This window comes from Bos mutus, chromosome 17 (assembly GCF_027580195.1).
Source record: "Bos mutus isolate GX-2022 chromosome 17, NWIPB_WYAK_1.1, whole genome shotgun sequence".
In the NCBI taxonomy this organism is placed as follows: Eukaryota; Metazoa; Chordata; class Mammalia; order Artiodactyla; family Bovidae; genus Bos; species Bos mutus.
In genome coordinates, this window is record NC_091633.1 from 7,034,934 (window position 1) to 7,054,333 (window position 19,400).

At 53.0% G+C, this 19,400-nt stretch overlaps 1 protein-coding gene across 1 annotated transcript in view; it reads right to left on the bottom strand.

The window, feature by feature from the left end:
* The window catches only part of MYO18B (myosin XVIIIB), a 233,065-nt gene that overhangs the window by 168,420 nt on the left and 45,245 nt on the right, over positions 1-19,400 (bottom strand). The window contains exons 13-14 of the mRNA XM_070385941.1: positions 3,655-3,828; positions 282-372 (exon numbers count right to left, since the gene is read on the bottom strand). Of these exons, the coding sequence (XP_070242042.1) occupies positions 282-372; positions 3,655-3,828 (265 nt within the window). The remainder of the gene's footprint in view (positions 1-281; positions 373-3,654; positions 3,829-19,400) is intronic.

Below are 19,400 nucleotides of genomic sequence, written 5' to 3' on the forward strand. Positions count from 1 at the left end.
CAGGGGAGTCCCTTATTGACTTCTTTTAATCTTTGCAGTGACCCTGGGGAACAGACCTATTGAATATTTCACAGGTGCACAAGGGGAGGTCAGAGAGGTGAACTGATCTGCCAAAGTCACACAGCCCGTGGGTGGCCAAGGTAGAATTAAAGCCAGCACCATCCAGCTCAAAACCCACTCTCCAGCTCAACAGAACCCCACTCTGCTAAACTCCCCAGGCTTGGGCTCATTCACGTGCTGCAAAGAGACCACTTCTATACCAGAGGGAAGGCTGCCGTTACCTGTTGATGAGCGAGACCACGGCGGCAAAGACCTCTTGGTACAGGCCGGAGGCCATGCCCTCCACACACTCCACGCCCGTCATCTTGAGCCCTGCAGTGGGGAAGAGAGGAGGGTGGGCATCCCGCGGTCAGGACCTTGCCTGGGGCCAGGGACGTCACTGCTGGCCTTAGAGCACCTTCCACCACCACACACACACATCACCCTGCTGCTGAAATTACTCATGTCCTTAGGATCAAGTTCAAGTGTCTTGTCAGGTCCTCCAGGGTCCTGTGTGGCCTGACCCTACCTCTCCTCCATTGTGATTCCTGGTCAGCCAATGTCACCTTCTCAGGGAAGCCTGCCGTAACCACTGCCATGAACCCATTAGGCTAGTTCTCAGGACTATCTTGCCTTTTTTTAAAAAAAAAAACTCTTTATTTTTATTTATGGAGGTAGGTACGCCCATTTCACTGCTGAAGACACTGAGGGCCAAGTAACACTGAGCTAGGTTAGCCTCATGGGGCTACTTGGAAAGTAAACGGTGTTTGCAGACTCCTTATTATCATCATTGTTATTATTATTATTATTGTTGGCTGTTACATGCAGCATGTGGGATCTTAGTTCCTCCACCAAGGATCGAACCCATGCCCCCTGTACTGAAAGTAGAGTCTTAACCCACTGGACCACCAGGGACGTCCCCTTACTTTTTTTGAAAAATTTACTTTTCAAACTGAGATACGATTGACATACAAAAAAACCTGTACATTTTTAATCGTACATCCTGATAAGTTTGAAGCATAAACCCATGACATCATCACCATAGATGTGCCATAAACATAACCATCACCTCTAAAAGTTTCTTTCCTGTGTGTTTGTGTGTGTGTCTGTGTGTGTCTGTGAGAGGGGGAGAGAGAGGAACTTTTAACATAAGATTAACAGATTTTTACGTACAGAATACATTACTGCCAACTGCAGGCACTCTGTTGTACAGTGGAGATATTCATCTACTGATCGCTCTGTCTGTCCTCTAGGGTTTTTTCCTCTCGACTAAATGAAACTATGTACTTTGTGATCAAAATGTCTCATTTCCCCCTCCCTCTCTACCCCTGTCCCAGTAACCACCATTCCACTTTGTGTCTAAGTTGGACTACTTTAGATTTCTGATATAAGTAGCATATTATTCAAAAGTCAAAAAAGAAGGAAATCCTGCCATTTGCACCAACACGGATGAACCCGGAGGACGTTGTGCTGAGTGAAGTGAATGGGCCACCGGAGGACACATGGACCCTAGTTTTACAGCACTGACCGCAGCTCATCTTGACTTTCCGGTTATTTTGTTAGTCTGTGTCTCCCACCCTGCCCCCCACTGAGAGTGCCCCAAGGATGGGGACTGATTCTGAGTCTGTTGGCTCCAAATTCCAATTTCTCTCACACAGTACTCAGTAAATATCTATTGTTCCCTCTTTCTAGGGGGAAATTTGGCAGTTTCACAGCAGAAGCCGTAACATGTTGACTTAATAACTTTGCTCTTAGGATTTTATTGTATTGAAATATGCAGAGAAACAAAGATTTCTAGGTACATAGATTCTCCCAATTGTTCATTAAATTGGCAAAAAATCACTTTTTCAAGACAGCTCGAATATCCAAAAAATAGCAAATGGGATAGATAATTTGTAGTCCAACCATATAATAGAATACTTCAAGTCAGGTCTAGAAGAATATTGAATGAGATGGAAAAGTGCCTGCATATAGTGTTAGGAGGAATAAAAAAAGCTTAGAAAACTATTACAATGGTAGCCTCAGTTTTGTATAAACACACACGGGTCCCATTAGAAAAGCCAGCCTTGATTAAGGGGCACTGAGCAGAGTGGGGTAAGGAGTGGGGCTCGTATCTCAAACACTGACCCTTAGGTGTTGGTTCCAGCCACGGAACTGGAAACAGTTCGCAAATTTGCAGGCCCTAGGGCTTGGAGAAATAGTTTTGCTTGTACATTCCAGGCCGCCCGCTGCAGCCCCAAAGCATTTCCCATCCCTGCTTTAACTCCACCTGCATCCTGGGTCGTTGCTAGGCAACCCACAGCCTCCCAGCATCTCTCTCAAGCCTGCTGGTCCCCTTCCTGCTTAACATCTGCCCTTGAGATCTCAGGCTGCGAGGCTGACTCAGCTTCACAAAGCAGTGCGTACCTGTAACTGTGCTTCTGTGTGTGTGTACACATGTGCACGGTGTGCATGCATGTGCCATGCATGTGAGTGCAGGTGTGTGCACACGCGCATGTGCACACATGCCTGTACATGGCACCAGCGTGTGCCTGTGCGTGTGCACCCGTGTCGGAGAGGAGGCGTAACCATTAGGCAGACCCCAGCTTACACCAGAGCGCAGAACTGGATGGCAGTGAAGTCTACGACATCAGCCATCAAGCTGAAGTCCCTGGCAGGTGGAGCAGCCCTGTGGATCCAAGGGACCTCTAACAGATGGTGCTAAAACCACAGTTCAAAACAGTGCTACCCGCTAAACCCAGACTCTGCAGTCTCCGGAGAGCTCCTCTTGGAGAGTTCTAAGATACCCGGGGCTCTGAGGAGTCCTCTGCCCTCACCTTCTACAGCCGAAGCATCTGGCCGCCGAGGCTGCAGACCTGGGACTCAGCAGACCCGCCTGCGCAGGTGCAGTGTAAGGGTGCTCCTGCTTGCCCTGCTCCACGTCAGTTCAAAGCACCCCCATTCCTCCGGCTGCTCAGACTCAAGTCCTAGAAGGCGCCCTGGCCCCTTGCTTCTGCCCAGGGCTCATGCCAACAGCTCTAATTGTAAACTAGACCTTGAACTGGCCCACCTCCGCCCATCTGGTCCACCCATCCCTTGTCCAGCCTCCACCACCTCACCAGGGTGACCTGTATCGGTTCCCACCCACTCCTTGCTCTTCATCCAGGCTGGGCTTCACGCAGAATAAACTAATCATGCCATTACCCTGCCTGTGCCCCTCCATGGCTTCCCTCAGTATGAAAATAAAACTCCATTTATAGACTATTCTGTGAGCTCTCTAACCTTATCTACTGTCCTCCCCACCAGACCAACCCTCTTGGCCTTATTTCGTTGTGGCAGGTCAGTCTTCGACCTAGAGTAGGGGCTCAGCAAAGAGCACATGCAGTGGAAAGGCCATGGTCCCTTGGCACCATCCCTAGTGCCCCCTCCCAGGTTTCAGCAGCGTCTGACCAGGACAGAGCACTGTGCAGGAAGGGCCAAGCCCATTTCCTCAGAAGCAGCTTCATTTGCACCTAGAAGGTCCACATACAGTAGACCCTCAATAAATCCTTGATGAATAGTGAGAGGATGCTGGTCTGTCCCCAGAGGGTGGCTCCGCAGGGACCCAGCCCACCCAGGGAGCCCGCGGTGTGGTACCTGAGCTCGCTTCTTCACCCTCCAGGCTCCGCCGGCTCGGCCCAGACGTCACCTGCTCGATGATCTGTCGCAAGTGGTGCTTGAAAGTGGCCGTGTTCAGCTCCTCGTACTCGCAGCCCAAGGCCTCTGCTGCATGGTTGGCCCACTCAAAGCGCATGAACTGCTTCCGGCCCACTGCGCGGGGGACAGAGCAGAGGAGGGTGGTGAGGTCCTGGGCGGGCGATGGGTAAGGGATCTCGCCGCCTCCCAGCCTCTGGGCCGCCCACCCGCAGCAGAAGCCTGAACCACGGGGCCTGGCCCCAGCTGACGGCCTCGGGCAGGAGCCAGCTTTCCCAAGAGACACGTCTGTCCTACTAAGCTGCCACCTGCGTAGTTACTTTTCCAAAACAATTAAAAATATCATCCTCTCTATGGGCTATTATAACGCCACTTAACATCAGCAACAAAGCCTATACAACATGAGCAATGCTTATATGGTAACATTAAACGAAAAGGACTAGAAAAACTCATACTGTAGTATGGCATCAATTGTGTAAATCACTCTAAGCTGCTATATAAATAAGGAAAAGGAGACATATTCAAACGCTTTCTGCAGTGGTTCTGTACTAATTTTGTAATCCAAATTTTAAAATTTAATGATTTACTAAGGCGAACTACAGTTCTACTCTTAAAATAATTTTCTCCCATTTCCTATCTTCCCATCTATGTGTTTCTTTCTTTGAAATAAGAATCACAGCTGCCAACAGAGACTTCTCAATCCATCAGAAAAAGATCATAAGGGTATCATTCTTCAAACAGACATCTTAAAGAATCTGCCTGGTTTAAGAAAAATTTGGAAGTGTGGGGAAAGACTTTACCTGGGGCTTTGACAATATCCACCTGGAGTGGGTAGCCATTTCTTTCTCCAGGGGATCTTCCCCACCCAGGGATTGAACCAAGGCATCCTGCATTGCGGGCAGATTCTTTACCAGCTGAGCCACCAGGGAAGCCCAATAAGAAGCGCTGGCCACTGCTTATCAAGGTCCTCCTACACGCCAGTTACTCAGTACTGATTCTCTCAAGAACATTATTTCATTACCTCCATTTTAGAAATAATTCCCATTTTACATATAATAAAACTGAGATCCAGAGAGGTTACATGGCTAGTAAAAAAGTCCTGCCACTTTAAAAAACGATCAAGAAGGTAAGAACGATGGTGGTGATTATGTGGTGAGGATGGTGGAGGGGACGATGTGATGACGGCGATGACAGTAACGAGAGTGTAACAGTTGCCACTCACCGACCCCACTTACTTCAACATGTCATCTTTGTTCAGCTCATGGCTTTTGGAGTCAGAACACCTGTCTTAGAGTTCCGGGTGTGACACAGAAAAAAATCAGTACATACAAGCCTTAACTACTTATTATTATTACTGAATCTTCACAAAAGTCCCCAAAGCAGTATCGTTCCTACTTTACAGATGAGAAAACTGATTCAGAAGTCACCAGAAATCAGGCTAAATGGAAGAACTATTTCCCCAAAATCAATATGGACTGTAGCCTGCCAGGCTCCTCTGTCCATGGGATTCTTCAGGTAAAAATATTGGAGGTAGCCATTCCATTCTCCAGGAAATCTTCCCAACCCAAGGACTGAACTGGGTCTCCTGCATCACAGGCAGATTCTTTACCATCTGAGCTACCAGGGAAGTCTCTTTCAATATCACCTTGAGAATATTATGACCTTAGGTAAGACTTTCTTTGACGTGGAATCACTGATCTTTTCACTTTCTGTAAGTACCGAGTGAAAGGAAATGTTATATGGCACTATCTTAAATGAGAACCCATTTTTTGTAGGAGGTCACTGAGAGGATGTGGCACCCGGGTGGCCTGTGAGCTGGCCCTGGGCAACTGGAGGGGCGTCACCCTTTGCCCTGCCCCTGGAATGCCCACCCAGCCCTCCCCACTCCCGCAGTGGGCACTGTTACAAGGACGCAGCCTTGAGACAGCAGGGCGCTTCTGAGACCCTCCAGAAGGGCTCTGTGACCCAGGCCAGTGCCGGCCTCTCTATAAATCCCTAAGGTTCTAGAGGGCAGGGGTGGAGACTCACCCACCTTGCAGCGCCGGAGACAAGCCTCATGTGTCAGCTCCCTTGTGTGTTACACCTGCCTCCCTCCCATCTGGAAGGGCTGCCTCTTCAGTCTCTCCCTGCCCCCTCATCAGTGTATGGGGGGCTAGTTTTTGAATCAACACTGCCATCATTTGTCACAAACAGAAGGCAGAGATAAATACAATGTGCGTACAGAGATACCATTAGACTCTAATTAGATACAGTTACCTGGGAGCCTGAGGTCTGCTTTCTCTTTGCTAAAAATAATGGAGATTAGCAAGCATTACAGAGAGGCGTTGCAGGCTACTAGCCCTGAATGAGACATCCTCTTCCTAGGATGGGGCTGAAAGTGAACTCAACAGAACACGACTGTCCAGGTGGCCGATGCCCTTCCCCTCTCCCGCCCCATCGCCTCCACTGCAACCCTCTGAAACGGTCTCTGGACCCTGCCCTCCGTGACCTGTAGCCTTGAGGAGCTACAAGCACTCACAAAGGGGCTCAGTGACAGCTGTGTCTGAAAAGAGGAGCTGGAAATGGACGAGGCAGGCCTCTAAGTCCCGCTGGACTTAAGGGGTATATTTCCAAGCGCTCTGTGCAGCATCCTGCTGGTGAAACCCAGGAGGCACACATGAGCCTTGCCGGGAAAACGCATTTCTGCTTCCAGCCCCCTGAAGCCTGGCCAAGCGCCAAACCCAATCCTGTGGGTCCCTACGTCTTTGTACAGAGCCGGGAGGAGGCCAGGCCTTCTCAGAGGGGGCTGAGAACCCTGGGCTGGCACCCGTGGCGGGGAGAAGGCAGACTGGACGGGAACACGGGCACCAGAGCAGCCAGGGTCTGCTTATGAGGACACTGAGCCACAAAGAGAGCAACCTTCTGAGGTCTCGTGGCTGGTAACGGGCAGACACGAGATCTGAACTTAGCGTCTTCTGACTTCAGCTTTCAGTGTGCTAACCCTGGGCCCATGCAGAAGAGCGTTCATACAGGGATATTGTTCTGAAACCAGAACGGAGCGAAAAATCAGAGTCAAAGGCTTAAAATTCCCCTTGAGAATCTCTTAAATTGCCCATAGCATGTAGTACTGCAGCATACTTCCCCGAGTCCGACTCAGCAAGCCTCCCCTCCAGTGGAACACCAGAGGAAGTGGGTGGCTTGCCTTCAGGGCCCATGACACACAGAAAAATACTTATCGGTAACCCCTGGCCTCACACCTGCCTGTGTGTGGCCGGATTTACATAAATACAATGTTTTCTGACAGGGCCGCCTACCCTTGACACAGCTCTCTGTGAAAGAACTACCTGCAGACACCAGTTCTGTAGTTACGCTCAGTGAAACACAGTCTGTGCATCTCGCCATGGCCTGGGGGATGCACACCTGATGTGTCTACACAGAGCGGGAGGACGGCTGAACGACCCCGGCTCATCTCCCAGCTGCCTTGGGAGGTGTGCAGGCTGAAGGCTGTTAGGCCTGATTTACAGCAGAGGCCACCAAGACCCAGAGAGGGGAACACCCTGCCCCGAGTCACAGCCGTAAATGGTGACCAGCCCTTGAGTCTAGGTCCCTGGGCCCTCTGGTCATGGCATGGGGTTAGGGGCAGCTCTGGGATCCCCAAGATCTCACATTTCAGACCTGGCCTGAGCACACATGTGGGCTGTAGGTCAAGTCAAAAGGCAACAGGGCCACACTTCAGAAGGCAGCATGGTGGGCGGACCAGAGCAGGAAGGCTGCCGCTGTGCCACCGTCTGCCCCGGGGTGTGCTCCCACTGCTGGAGGCCTTTGCTCACACGGGCATTTGCTCAAGCACAGGGTGTGATGGACGTGCCACGGAACAAACAGCCCTCAACCAGTGGCTGCAAGTTTGAAAGCATTAGTTGCTCAGTCGTGCCCGACTCTTTGCGACTCCATGGACTGTAGCCCGCCAGGCTCCTCTGTCCATGGGATTCTCCAGGCAAGAACACTGGAGTGGGTTTCCATGATCTTCCTGACCCAGGGACTGAAGGTAAGGCCTTTTGAGAGCAGTTGCTCTGGGTGGGCTGACGTCTATGGGGTCGCACAGAGTTGGACACAACTGATGTGACTTAGTAGCAGTAGCAGCAGCAGCAGCTCCAGGTTATGCTCTATGCTGACCCCCAGAGCCTCTAGCAGAGTGGAGCCCCAGCTGCCTGCAGAAGTAGCTGGTTCTGGTGACAGGCTCTTAGGGCTGCCTTCCTTCCCCACGCCCCTCCCAGGGCTTCCTGGGATCACCTCCCACACGCAATTCTAGCCCCTGAACCCTTATATCTCAGCCTCTGTGCCCATTTACAGTGCTAAGGCTCAGAGACAGTCTCAGATGCTGATCCCAGGTAACATGATTTGGTTTGGTTTTTCCTTCAATTGGGCTTCCATGGTGGCTCAGACGGTAAAGAATCTGCCTCCAAAGCAGCAGGTAGACCCAGGTTCGATCCCTATGTTGGGAAGATTCCCTGGAGAAAGGAATGGCTGCTCACTCCAGTATCCTTGGCTGGAGAATTCCACGGACAGGGGAGCCTGGTGGGCTACAGGCCATGGAGTCACAGAGAGTAGAACATGACTGAGTGACTCAATTATTGAGGCCAAGAGAAGGTTCTCTGGAAGTGAGCCAAATTCCTGGCATGCTGCTCTTTTGGTTGTGTGCCTCTGTCTATCCCTAGAAACTGTCTGTACATACGGGGTGAGGTCTGGCCCCACCCACCATGCTACCAAGGGCAGAAACTCCCTGGGTGACCAGAGGGCTGTGGAGCAGGACAGAGCGGCCACACGGCCAGGGTCAGAGTCTCCCAAAGGGCTCCTCAGAGCAGGTGTTCCCTGGGGAGAAATGGATGCTGTGTGGTATCACTTTGCCCATTGTTTGGTAACATAAGTTTCTTAACTGCAGGACATCTCAGAGCCTTTAAGGAATATGGTATGATGCTCCAAGAAAGGGACGTTCTGTGCAGACGGATGTGGCCTGGGAATGCTTTCAGACCAAGATGGTCTAACATCCCATGAAGGAAACAGTGGCTTAGCTGAAAGAGCCCTCCATTAACCAGGTGACCCTGGGCAAATCATTGTACCTGAGTCACTTGCCCAAGATCACTCTGCTGGGAAGAAGCAAGCTAGGACTTGAAGAGAAGAATGAACAAACGGAAATGAGAGAAAGAAAAGAGAAAAAAGGGAAGGAGTGAGGGAGAGTGAGGGAACTGCAGTCTCTGAGATGCTGAGATCCATTTGCAAAGGCAGGTTTTCCTGTTTACGTTCAATACAAAAAAAAGAGGGAAAAAAAAGACACGACCGTCTTTCCCTTGGGCACCGTCAGTTCAATTGCTATCAGTTACTGTGGCCTCCTGCATTTATCAATGACCAGGTGACTTTTCCGCTGAGTCACTGGCCGTTATGTGACCTATCTGTAATGCTGGTGCTCACATCTCACACAGAGGTTTACAGTTTGGAGGTCTGTGAAGGAGGGGCCACCTGCAGGGAGGAGATGAGCCTGAAAGGCCATGGGTGCCCCGAAGAAGGCGACGTTGCAGAAACAGACTGCTCGGGTTCAAATCCCACCCCTGCTGGCCGAAGCCAGGTGATGTTGGGGAAACCGTGCCACCTCTTTGAGCCTCAGTTTCCTCCGCTGTGAAATGGGCGTCTACCCCCAGGGCGTTCCTGTGAAGGGCCAGTGGAGTTACAGGTGCAGATCGCTAAGCGCAGGATCTTCGGGATAAATATCAACCTTTGTAACCATGACCACACGCTGAGATTTCTGCCCAGGGATACCAGGTCAGGTTCAGTTGTTGGGATCCTGGAAAATGGGGCTGTCTTAGAGGCCAGAACTTTAAGGCTCCTCCTGAGTGTTACGTTTCCTGCCTGTTCCTGCTGCCCCTGGGTGCCATGCAGCCCCAGAAACCTGGACAGATCTTAGAGAAGTCATCTGTCCCTCTGCACAGTGAGTGAGCCCCATAAGGCCTGGTCAACAAGCCACCAATAAATCATTGCTGAGTTGTTCAGAATCTACCATCAACTGGAAAGACAATGAGTGGACCTCTCTGGATACTATGGTGTTCCGGGCAAAAATGGCTTGCTGGACAAGTCAGCAGCAGCAGCATCTGCTTAAACCAAGCAAAACGGGCCACTCTTCTGCAAGACTGCTCAGCACCATGAGTCTGCTGCTGTGCATCAGCTGATAGGAGAAAGGGAGCAAGGGTAGGGGTCTCCTGGACTAACTGATCAAGCAGCTGGTGGGGAAAGACTGGCATGGCATCTTTGGGGTGGTGGGTGGTCATGGGAAGAACCAGATATGGCAGTTTTAGACCAGGCTGCGAGATCTCGAGCAGGACATCTGAGCCTCAGTTTCCATATCCATACAGCGGGGTGGTTCCTCTCCCAGGGGGTCACTATAAGGATGAAACAAGACACTGGATGTGACGCTGCCTGGGAGTGTCCCCAGGGCAGCTGATCCGAGCTGAGAAGCAGTCACCAGGGAAAGCTCAGTGGAAGGCATCACTCATCACCTGGGGGAACTGCAGGAGCAACAGCTTGAGGGGTGGGACCAGTAGCCAGTGAGTGACTGACCAGTAGCCTGAGGCCACACAGTTTAAACCAGGATTAAACCTGGCCCTCAGTCTGATGCTCCTCCTACATTCTGGGGTCCCTCAGCAAGGTAGGCTGAGCAGGGGTCCCTCAACTTATCAGACTGTCTCCTTTGAAGCTGGGGCCCAAGGGAAGCCCAGAAAAACAGCGGATGTTTTCGGAGTACTCACCACATGCCTGGTGCTGTGCTAAGTGCTTAATCCCATCAGGGCAAGAACCACGTGAAAAGGTGTGATTACTAATCCCTCGCATATTCATGACACCATGGACCACGCAGCAAAACATGGCATGAATGGGGGGAATCTTCAAAGACAGAACTCCCTGGTCCCAAACTGGGCTCCTCCCCTTTCCAAGTTAGGACCTTCAATAACTTCCTTTGCCTTTCTGAGCCTCCACTGACTCACCATAAAAAGGGTGTAATTCTCCATATCGTTCAGTCATGTCCGACTCTCTGCGACCCCATGGACCGCAGCACACCAGGCTTCCCTCTCCATCACCAGCTCCCAGAGCTTGTTCAAACTCATGTCCATTGAATCGGTGATGCCATCCAACCATCTTATCCTCTCTCGTCCCCTTCTCCTCCTGCCTTCAATCCTTCCCAGCATCAGGGTCTTTTCCAGTGAGTCAGTTCTTCGCATCAGGTGGCCAAAGTATTGGAGCTTCAGCTTGTAACCATATCGGGTTACAAGGATTAAATGGAATAACCACACAAAGCACTTAAGTCATGCCTGGCAGAGAGCGGACTCAGCAAATAGTGACAGGTAATAATAATTCCATCATCATCGTCATCATTGCTGTCAGCAGTATCGCTATGCTCTGACTCTGAAGGGTGAGACGTGCTTTTATGATGGGAGTCCTCACTGAGCCATAGATCGCTGGAGTCTCTGATGAGCAAGGCTAAAAGAGATCCCAGAGAGTGTCTATACACCCTCATTAGGCAAGTCCTTTCCCCTCTCTGAGCCTCAGTTTCCTCATCTGTAAAATGGGGTGATGGTGCCTACTCCTTTGAATCACTGAGATGAACAAAGCTCTTAGCATAGGACCTGCCCCTTGTAAGTACTTGATGAATGTCAACTGCTGTTATTACTTATGGGAAACAGAGGTCATAAAGAGGGGAGGGGCTTTTGCTGGGCCAACCTGAAGCCGGTCCCTTGGGGGTTCCAGCTGCCTCACACCTCCCTCCCGAAGCACGGGGCTGGCGGCAGGAATGCCTTCTAGCATCAGCCACTTCAGGGGTTTGTGGCTTTTTAAAATATAATTGTTTACATCCCACAGCAGCCATTCCAGCTTAATGAATGAATTCAATATGCTCAGAAAACGCAGAATAAATCCTTGCCTGTGGCCCAGAATAGGCCGGGCTGCGGCAGCTGTCGGGCAGGGAGCCAAGCCACCAGCTGGGGCCTGTGGCAGAGGAAGGGTGGGGCCAGGACATGGCCCAGGGGGTGCCGGCCTTAGGGCTATAGGGCTGTGCTGGGGCTGTGTGGGAAACCTCTCTTAATCCCAAGCACCAGTGCCAGGGTCTGAGGCTGGCACCTGGCTGATGGGGACACCGAAGCCTCAGGCCTTGCTCAAGGGGCCACCACACCTCTGCTCACAAGGGCTCTTCTGTCTGACACACCCTCCCTGACTCCCTCTCAGTTTGGGAGATTCAGTTCAGGGTCCCAGGTCCTAAGACCCCTTGGGGAGAGGACCCTGCTGAACTTTAGGTGTCTCCTGTCTATTTCTCCTGGCATCTCCAATGCGCCTGTCTGGGTCTCCCTCCTTGGATCAGAGGGGAATTGTGTCCTGGAAAGTGAGGATGGTGGTGCCGAGGGTCTGCCGTCCAAGGCACAGGGAAGATAGGAGAGGAGCGGAGGAGGGAGCAGTGGAGAGAGAGGAACGGGAGAAGTGGAGGGGGCCGGGGGAGCGTGGGGGGGGGAGGGGAAGGATGGGGAAGGGGAGCAGCATGAACTCAACAACGGCCCAGGTGTCCAGGGGCCCAGACTCTTGCTCGACATCCCCCACGGGCATGTGAGGGTGCCGTGACCAGAACTGCGTGAACAAACACCCAGGGTGGGGAATTGCGCTGTGTTCATGGAAGCACCCAACCTCAGACACACCCCTCTGGTCCCGCATGCCCAGGAAACCACGCCTCCAGAACGCTCACCCCTGCACCGCCTCTACAGACAAGGATGCCCACAAGGTGCTGTTTACAATCCCCCCAAAGCAGGAAACTGCCGGAAGGCTCATCAGCTGGAGAAGTGCCACGGAGACAGAGACCCCTCCCTGGGCAAGCCCCGCAGCCAGCGCAGACAAGACGGGCACCACGGCATCCTGCGAGCAGCATGGTCCACCCTGCCCAGATGGGGAGAAGCAGAGCTTGTCATACGGAGCCACTGTGAACCTGTTTCTGAACCAGTAACGGCGCCCCACCCATCCACCAGGGCGACTGTCACAGGCACAGCTCACGCTCGATCTCAAGGGCCTGAGGAGCTGGCCTGCGGCTGGGACCACAGCAACATGGCCAGGGCCACGCACTGGTTTTCAGAGAGAATGCAGCCCTGGCCATGGCTACGGCCACAGGGAGGAGTCAGGGGACTTAACCTGTTACTGTTCCAACTACTGATGAGTCTATGACGACTTCAAATCAGAATTTTAAGGAAAAAAGCCAGCCTGCTGGGGCACTGGAACCAGCCTGGAGCACACAGTCATGGTGGACACATGACCCAACACGTCTGTCAAATCCCAGAGAATGTACACCACCGAGCTGAACCTCAGGGTACACCAGGAGCTTCAGTCAATAACTGTGCGTCAATCCTGGCTTGTCAGCTGCACTAAACGTCACCTTTGCACCTTAACAGCGGTCGCCTTCCAGGGCAGGAGGACCACGGGAACGGGGAGCGGCCTGCTTCCGACATTCTACGTTCACTTGCACTGCTTCCATTTCTCACAGGAAGACAACTTTACGGTGTCGCTTGTGCAGTTGTTTAAAAACAATAAAAAAGGCTTAAAAGTCTGTGCCAAGTGCCTGAATAGACACTGACTGCTTCACGCTGACAGCATTGATACTACTATTCCCCTTGGCCTTCTGGGGTCCTGCCTGGGCTTGAGAAGCATCAGGCTGCCTCCTCCCATCCATGGACAGACTGCCCTGGCTGCTGGATGTCGGGGGTCCTGGTAGAAAGCGGGAGGCTGGGCCCTTGTCATTGCTGCCATCGTCTCTCCTTCCTGCGGGCCCCTTGGGGCTCCCCAAGTTACAGCCCCATCTCCTCGGGGTCTGACACCTTTATCAGGGCAGGCAGGAGTGGTGGCCGATCAGCAGCCTCCCTCCATCATCCCGTTACGGGGCCATCCTTGGGTTACACATGGGCCCGAGTGTGTCAGGCACTGCGGTCAGTGACAAGGAGACTGGTAAATTCAGTGATTGACAGATAAGTTAAACCTCCCATCAGGCTTTAGAGCCGAAGGAAAGCAGGCAACTCAGCCATCAGGGCAGACACCACCCGTCCTGGTTATCTAGATTCTGAACATTACTGTCATTTTACGGAGTCACGAGGGACAGCAGGCAGAGTGACAGAGGCTCAGACTTTCCAGGGCGGGTGTATGTCGTCTCTTACAGCTATGGGGCCACAGGGATTGGAGAGGATTGAAGACCAGCCAAAGCCAGTGTGGCAGACTCAGGCTTTGAGGGGAGATACTGCAACAGGGGACAGATTTTCCATTAATAATAACAGCAATAATAACAAGGGTCATTGAGCTATACATATTCAAAATGAGTACCGCAGTCCTCCCAAGGACATGGGGAGGCACACAATTATTATCCCCAATCTTCAGATGAGGACACTGAGCCTCAGAGGTCAAGAGGGTCACAGATGGCAAAGACACACACGGGTCCACCTGCCCCGAGCCCATGTCGGGAGCCTCGATTCCTAGCTCCTCTGTCTCGGTTTCCCTTCGTGGATGGCCTTGCAGATGAAGGGAGACTGCAGGCTGGGGACGGACCTGAAGCTGCTCTGAGCGGTGAGATGGAGGTCCCAGGACGGTCAGGGGAGGTCCAGGCACCAATAAGGCACCTGAGGACTGGGCCAGGTAGGCGGCCTTACAGAGGAGAGGGACACTGGCTGCGGAGGCGGACAGGTGCTGATTCTAACTGTGGCTGCACCGGGTGATGCCGTTTGACCTTGGCGGTCTCACATAACCTCTCTGAGCCTCAGCAGCCTGCACTGCCAAGTGGGAATTCCCTCCCTACCTGCCAGGCTTGCTGGCCTTTGGAGCTGTGACACAGAGCGTGGCGGTAGTGACCCTGTGTGACCGACTGAGAAGAGGGGAAATAGCTTTCATGCTGCTCTCTGGAAGCTTCCGGGGAGCCGCCAGGCCACAAGGAGGCCCAAAGAGGCCTCTGGGAGAGCCCAGAGCTCTGAGAAGCGGAGAGAGAGAGGCGTCTGGCCTCCCAGCCACTCCACCCCTACTGTTTCTGCGTCACCACCTCTGACCGCAGCCCAGCCAAGCCCTCCTACACTGCAGACCCCTAGGAGCTTGGGGCGACGGTGAGACGAGACTTGAAGCCATGGGGCTTGGGGCTGATTTTTTCCGCAGCACGGTCACCGGCCCAGTCACAGAGTTGGCACGTGCTAGAACCCTCACGTCCCCGAGCCCCAGTCTGTGTCACTCCTGACCACTCTGACCACTACCCTCACACAGTCCTTGGCCCCCAGAACCTTCATCAAAGCTGTGGAAAGAGCACTTGACTGAGTCCGGAACTGGACTCCAGCTCTGAAGCTGCCGTTCACTAGCACTGAGAGGTCACCATGTGCCCTAAAGCAAGGAGCCACACCCGCTGGAGGCTTGAGTTCTCCACCCAGTATATGGGCCTCAGGATTGCCCCCACCCAACTCCGGCCCACCGTAGGGGCAGGCAGGCACTGCCGCAATGGAGACCACTGATAACGGAGTGCTCTGCAAAGAGAAATGCTGGGGCTTGTGGCACATCCCACGTGCCAGGTGGGATGCAGTCTTGTGACCAGTGATGGAGAAGGTGGATGGAGTTTTACCATTTTACAGGCACAGGTTAAATCACACAGGCTGGTTCCGCCCCCTGCAGGGCCCAGGATGTCCCTCCTTCCCACCTGCCTCCTTGTCAAGTGGGCTCCAGAGAACATCTGTTCGCTGCCATTCAACACCCACGGGGGCTGGCTGATTGTTCCATGGGCCACATTTTGCCAAAGGGAAGAAACTTGAGGTTGGATAAATGGTTCCCTGGTGGCTCCCGAGGGATGGTCTGGGCCATGAGTCTTGGTTAACAGCAAACCATCCCTGTGTCAAATCACCCGGGGTTTTCTGCCTGCCATGCTGAGGCGGCCCCCAGGGCCCCTCCCGCTGACTTCCCAAGGGCTCCATCAGGGACCGTGAGCCTGGGAGACAGAGGAGGAGGCGGCAGCGCAGAAAGACGGAGGGATGCGGCCTCTTGCTAACTGACTGGCTGAGCCGGGAGCCACCTGGCCTGTCCGTGGGAGGAGGCCCAGAGCCCCAGCATTTCTAGCACCTTGATCGTGGGTGAGACCCTAGACGGCTCTCCACCACCCTCTCTCCCTCTTAGGAGGATGTACAGGTGAGCCCTGGAACTTGGCCAAGGTCACACACAGCTAAATAGAGGCTGAGCTGAGATCTGAGCCCAGGACCAGCTGACTTTGAGCCACCCAGGGCCCTGCGCCGCCACATTCTGGGAACAGATGTTCTCTCTGACATTGCCCAGGGCACTGCTGGTGACAAGGTGACCCAGAGCCCCACAGCAGCCAGCCTCCTGAGGTCAAGAACACCATGTCATAGGGGCTGAAGGGACTGAGGAGGCAGTAGGGGAGGGCCACGGTGACAGCACCCTGCAGGCACTCAGGGGTCAGGGGAGGTTTAAAGGGACTCCCCCAAACGAGGAGGGTCAGATGAGCCCCCAGGAGTGTGCTGGGACTGGCTCCCTGGGGAGAAGCCAAACTGGGCAGGAACCATGAGAATGCAAGGACCACGTGGCTACCTGAGGGCCTGGGCCCCCATGGAGGGGACCAACCTGCCCACACGTGCTCAGTGGCCTCTTATGGGACCACTGGGCCTGGGAGCTGCTGCACAGGGCTTGTGGCTGGCACCTGTCATGAATGTGCCTTTGGTCTTTGCAGTTCCAGGCACACCCCTCCTAAAACCCTTGGAATCTCTGAAATGGTGATGGTCTTTTGTCTGCTAAGGAGACGAGCAGTGGCTGGGGGACCCTAGATGGTGTCAGGACAGGGGCTGATCACCCGAAAGACCCATGCATAACTAGAAACTGGGAACTTTCAGTGCCATTCCCTCCAGGGAGGAGAGAGAAGAGGCTGGAGATGGAGTGAATCGCCAAGGGCCAATGATTTAATCAATCACACCCATGTAATGAAACCTCCAGAAAATCCCCGACGAGGGAGCTCAGAGAGCTTCCAGGGTGCTGGGAGGCCCACACACCAGTGAGGATGGAAGCCCCTTCTTCTGCCGCCTGCCCCATGCGTCTCTTTCACATAGACGTTCCTGAGCTGTGTGCTTTATAGCAGATGCTGGTAAGTAAAGCACCCTCTTAACCTCTGTGAGCCATTCCAGCAAGTTATCAACCCAAGGAGGGGTCTGTGACCCGTGTCTGAAGTGGTATATGGTCTTGTGGGACTGAGCCCTTGACCTACACAAACTCCAGGTAGTGTCAGGAGTGGATTAAATTGTAGGACACCCAGCTGGTGTCCAGAGAATCAGAGGATTGCCTGATGTGAGTAAAAGCCCACACCTTTGGTGTCAGAATTGTCACGAGTAAAAACAGCTCAGGGTGCCCCAGAGAAGACCTAGGACCTGAGAAGACAGAGGTCACAGCACATGGGGCCAGGGAGGCCGTGGATGTGGTCCCAGAGGCTGGGCTCAGCGCCTGGACAGACTGGGTCCAAATCCCAGCTCTGGCTTCAGCTGCATGCCCCAGGGGATGAGGATGAACCTCTCTGGCAGGCCTCGGTCTCCTCATCTGTAAGATGGGTATCTTACAGTTCTTACTCCTCCTAGGCTGCTCCAAGGTTGTGCAGCGACCTCACGTCTGTAAGCATGCGGCCTGGGAAAACAGGTCAGTTTTTCAGCAAGGGATGACCCAACCAGCCTATGCAAAGTCTAGGGCAGGGGAGTGGTCGTGGCAGGGAGACCTCATTCTGGACATACCAGCTGTCGGATGCCAGGTGAACTACACTCCTCCTCTTACAAAGCTCCTCACTGTGAGCCAAGTCCTGTGCTCTCAGCACTGGCCCTGACTCATTTAACCCTCACGGCAAGCCTGCAAGGTGGCTGCCATCACTACCCCATTTTACTGGGGAGGAAACTGAGGTTCAGAGGAGCCAAGCCAGGAGGCTGACGCTTTCCCACTGCACTATCTTTCCGTACCGGGTTATTAAATGAACCAAATCATATCAAAAGTCGCAAGAGGTACAGGCACTTGTGAAAGCAGCAAACGCTAAAGTATTAGTGGTAGTTGTCATTACCGCCATCATAGTTCAAAAATCCCGAGTCCACTTATAAGGCCTGAAATCTCCCCACAGGGACAGATATGGTTTTTAAAAACAGAATCAGGACTTTCAAAACAAGTTAAGGAAGTCAGGCATGCTGGGAGGAGAGCATCGTTTTAATGGGGGGAGAAAAAACCTGATTAATGGAAATGATTCTTAATATATTTCAAAATGATCTGTTATGACACAAAGTCAAGACATTTATATACGACTTTGAAATTCTTAATAGCTGATTTCAGAGCAACCTATTATGAAATCTTCCAAAGCAGAATACATAGTAAGTAAATCACCAGACAGGCCTCCCAGGCAGACTGACGGCAGCTCCTCTTAAAATAATTTATAAGGTGGGGTGGGGGAGGCTGGCAGGAGTTATTGCCATAATCATGTATTAATAAAATATTTATAAGTGACTCTTTCTTTTATTGTTACAGGTATGAGTCCCAAGCCCACATCAGAGGGGGTGGCCCCGTGAGCCCCAGGGAGATAGAGTCAGGCATCAGACTTCTCTGGTGGCAGCTTAATAGACAGGGGGCTCCCTCAGCCTCTGTCCTGTGGCATCAGAGGCAGAGCGGGCTCCAGTGTGACAGAGGGACCCCTGTCTTGCCCTCTCCCTAGGCTTTGTTGAGTGCCGGGAAGGAGGGAGGGGGCCAGCCTGTCTGAGCTGAGTGCAGCCGAGAGGCCCATGGCTGTGACACCCTGGAGAATCGGCTAACCCAGGCTCAACAGCACAATCTGCTGAAGGATTGCCCTGAGCCGGAGTCATGAACGACCTGTCCACCAGCCCCGGGGCCTCACTCCGTATCTACCACCACATACACGTCCCCGGTCTGTCACTGCAGGCACCTGTCTGTACCCCTCTGCTTTCCCGGCTATGGGAACATGCTCAGCTCAGGCACGGGGCAGGCTGGAGGGGCAGGGGTAACACGCCCTGGGAGCAGCCTTCAAGCAGGCAGAAGCAGGTGGCGGCAGTGGACCAACATCCTGGCTCCCTCACCCCTTGGGAAACACACAGTGAGCAGACATGCTCCTCAGAGGTGTGGCTCCCTCGCCCCTTGGGAAACACACAGTGAGCAGACATGCTCCTCAGAGGTGTGGCTCCCTCGCCCCTTGGGAAACACACAGTGAAGACATGCTCTTCAGAGGTGTGGCTCCCTCGCCCCTTGGGAAACACACAGTGAGCAGACATGCTCTTCAGAGGTGTGGCTCCCTCGCCCCTTGGGAAACACACAGTGAAGACATGCTCTTCAGAGGTGTGGCTTCCTCGCTCCTTGGGAAACACACAGTGAGCAGACATGCTCTTCAGAGGTGTGGCTCCCTCGCCCCTTGGGAAACACACAGTGAAGACATGCTCTTCAGAGGTGTCTCCAGAGGTCCCCAGAGACAGTGGTCCCTCACTTCCCAGAGTTAGTCCACTTGGGATTTTATTTTTATTTATTTATAAAAACGTTTTAAATGTTTATTTGGTTGCCCTGGCTCCTAGTTATGGCACGAGCGATCCTCGATCTTCATTGCAGCATGCAGGATCTTTGGTTGCAGCATTTGGGGTCTTTAGTAGAGGCAT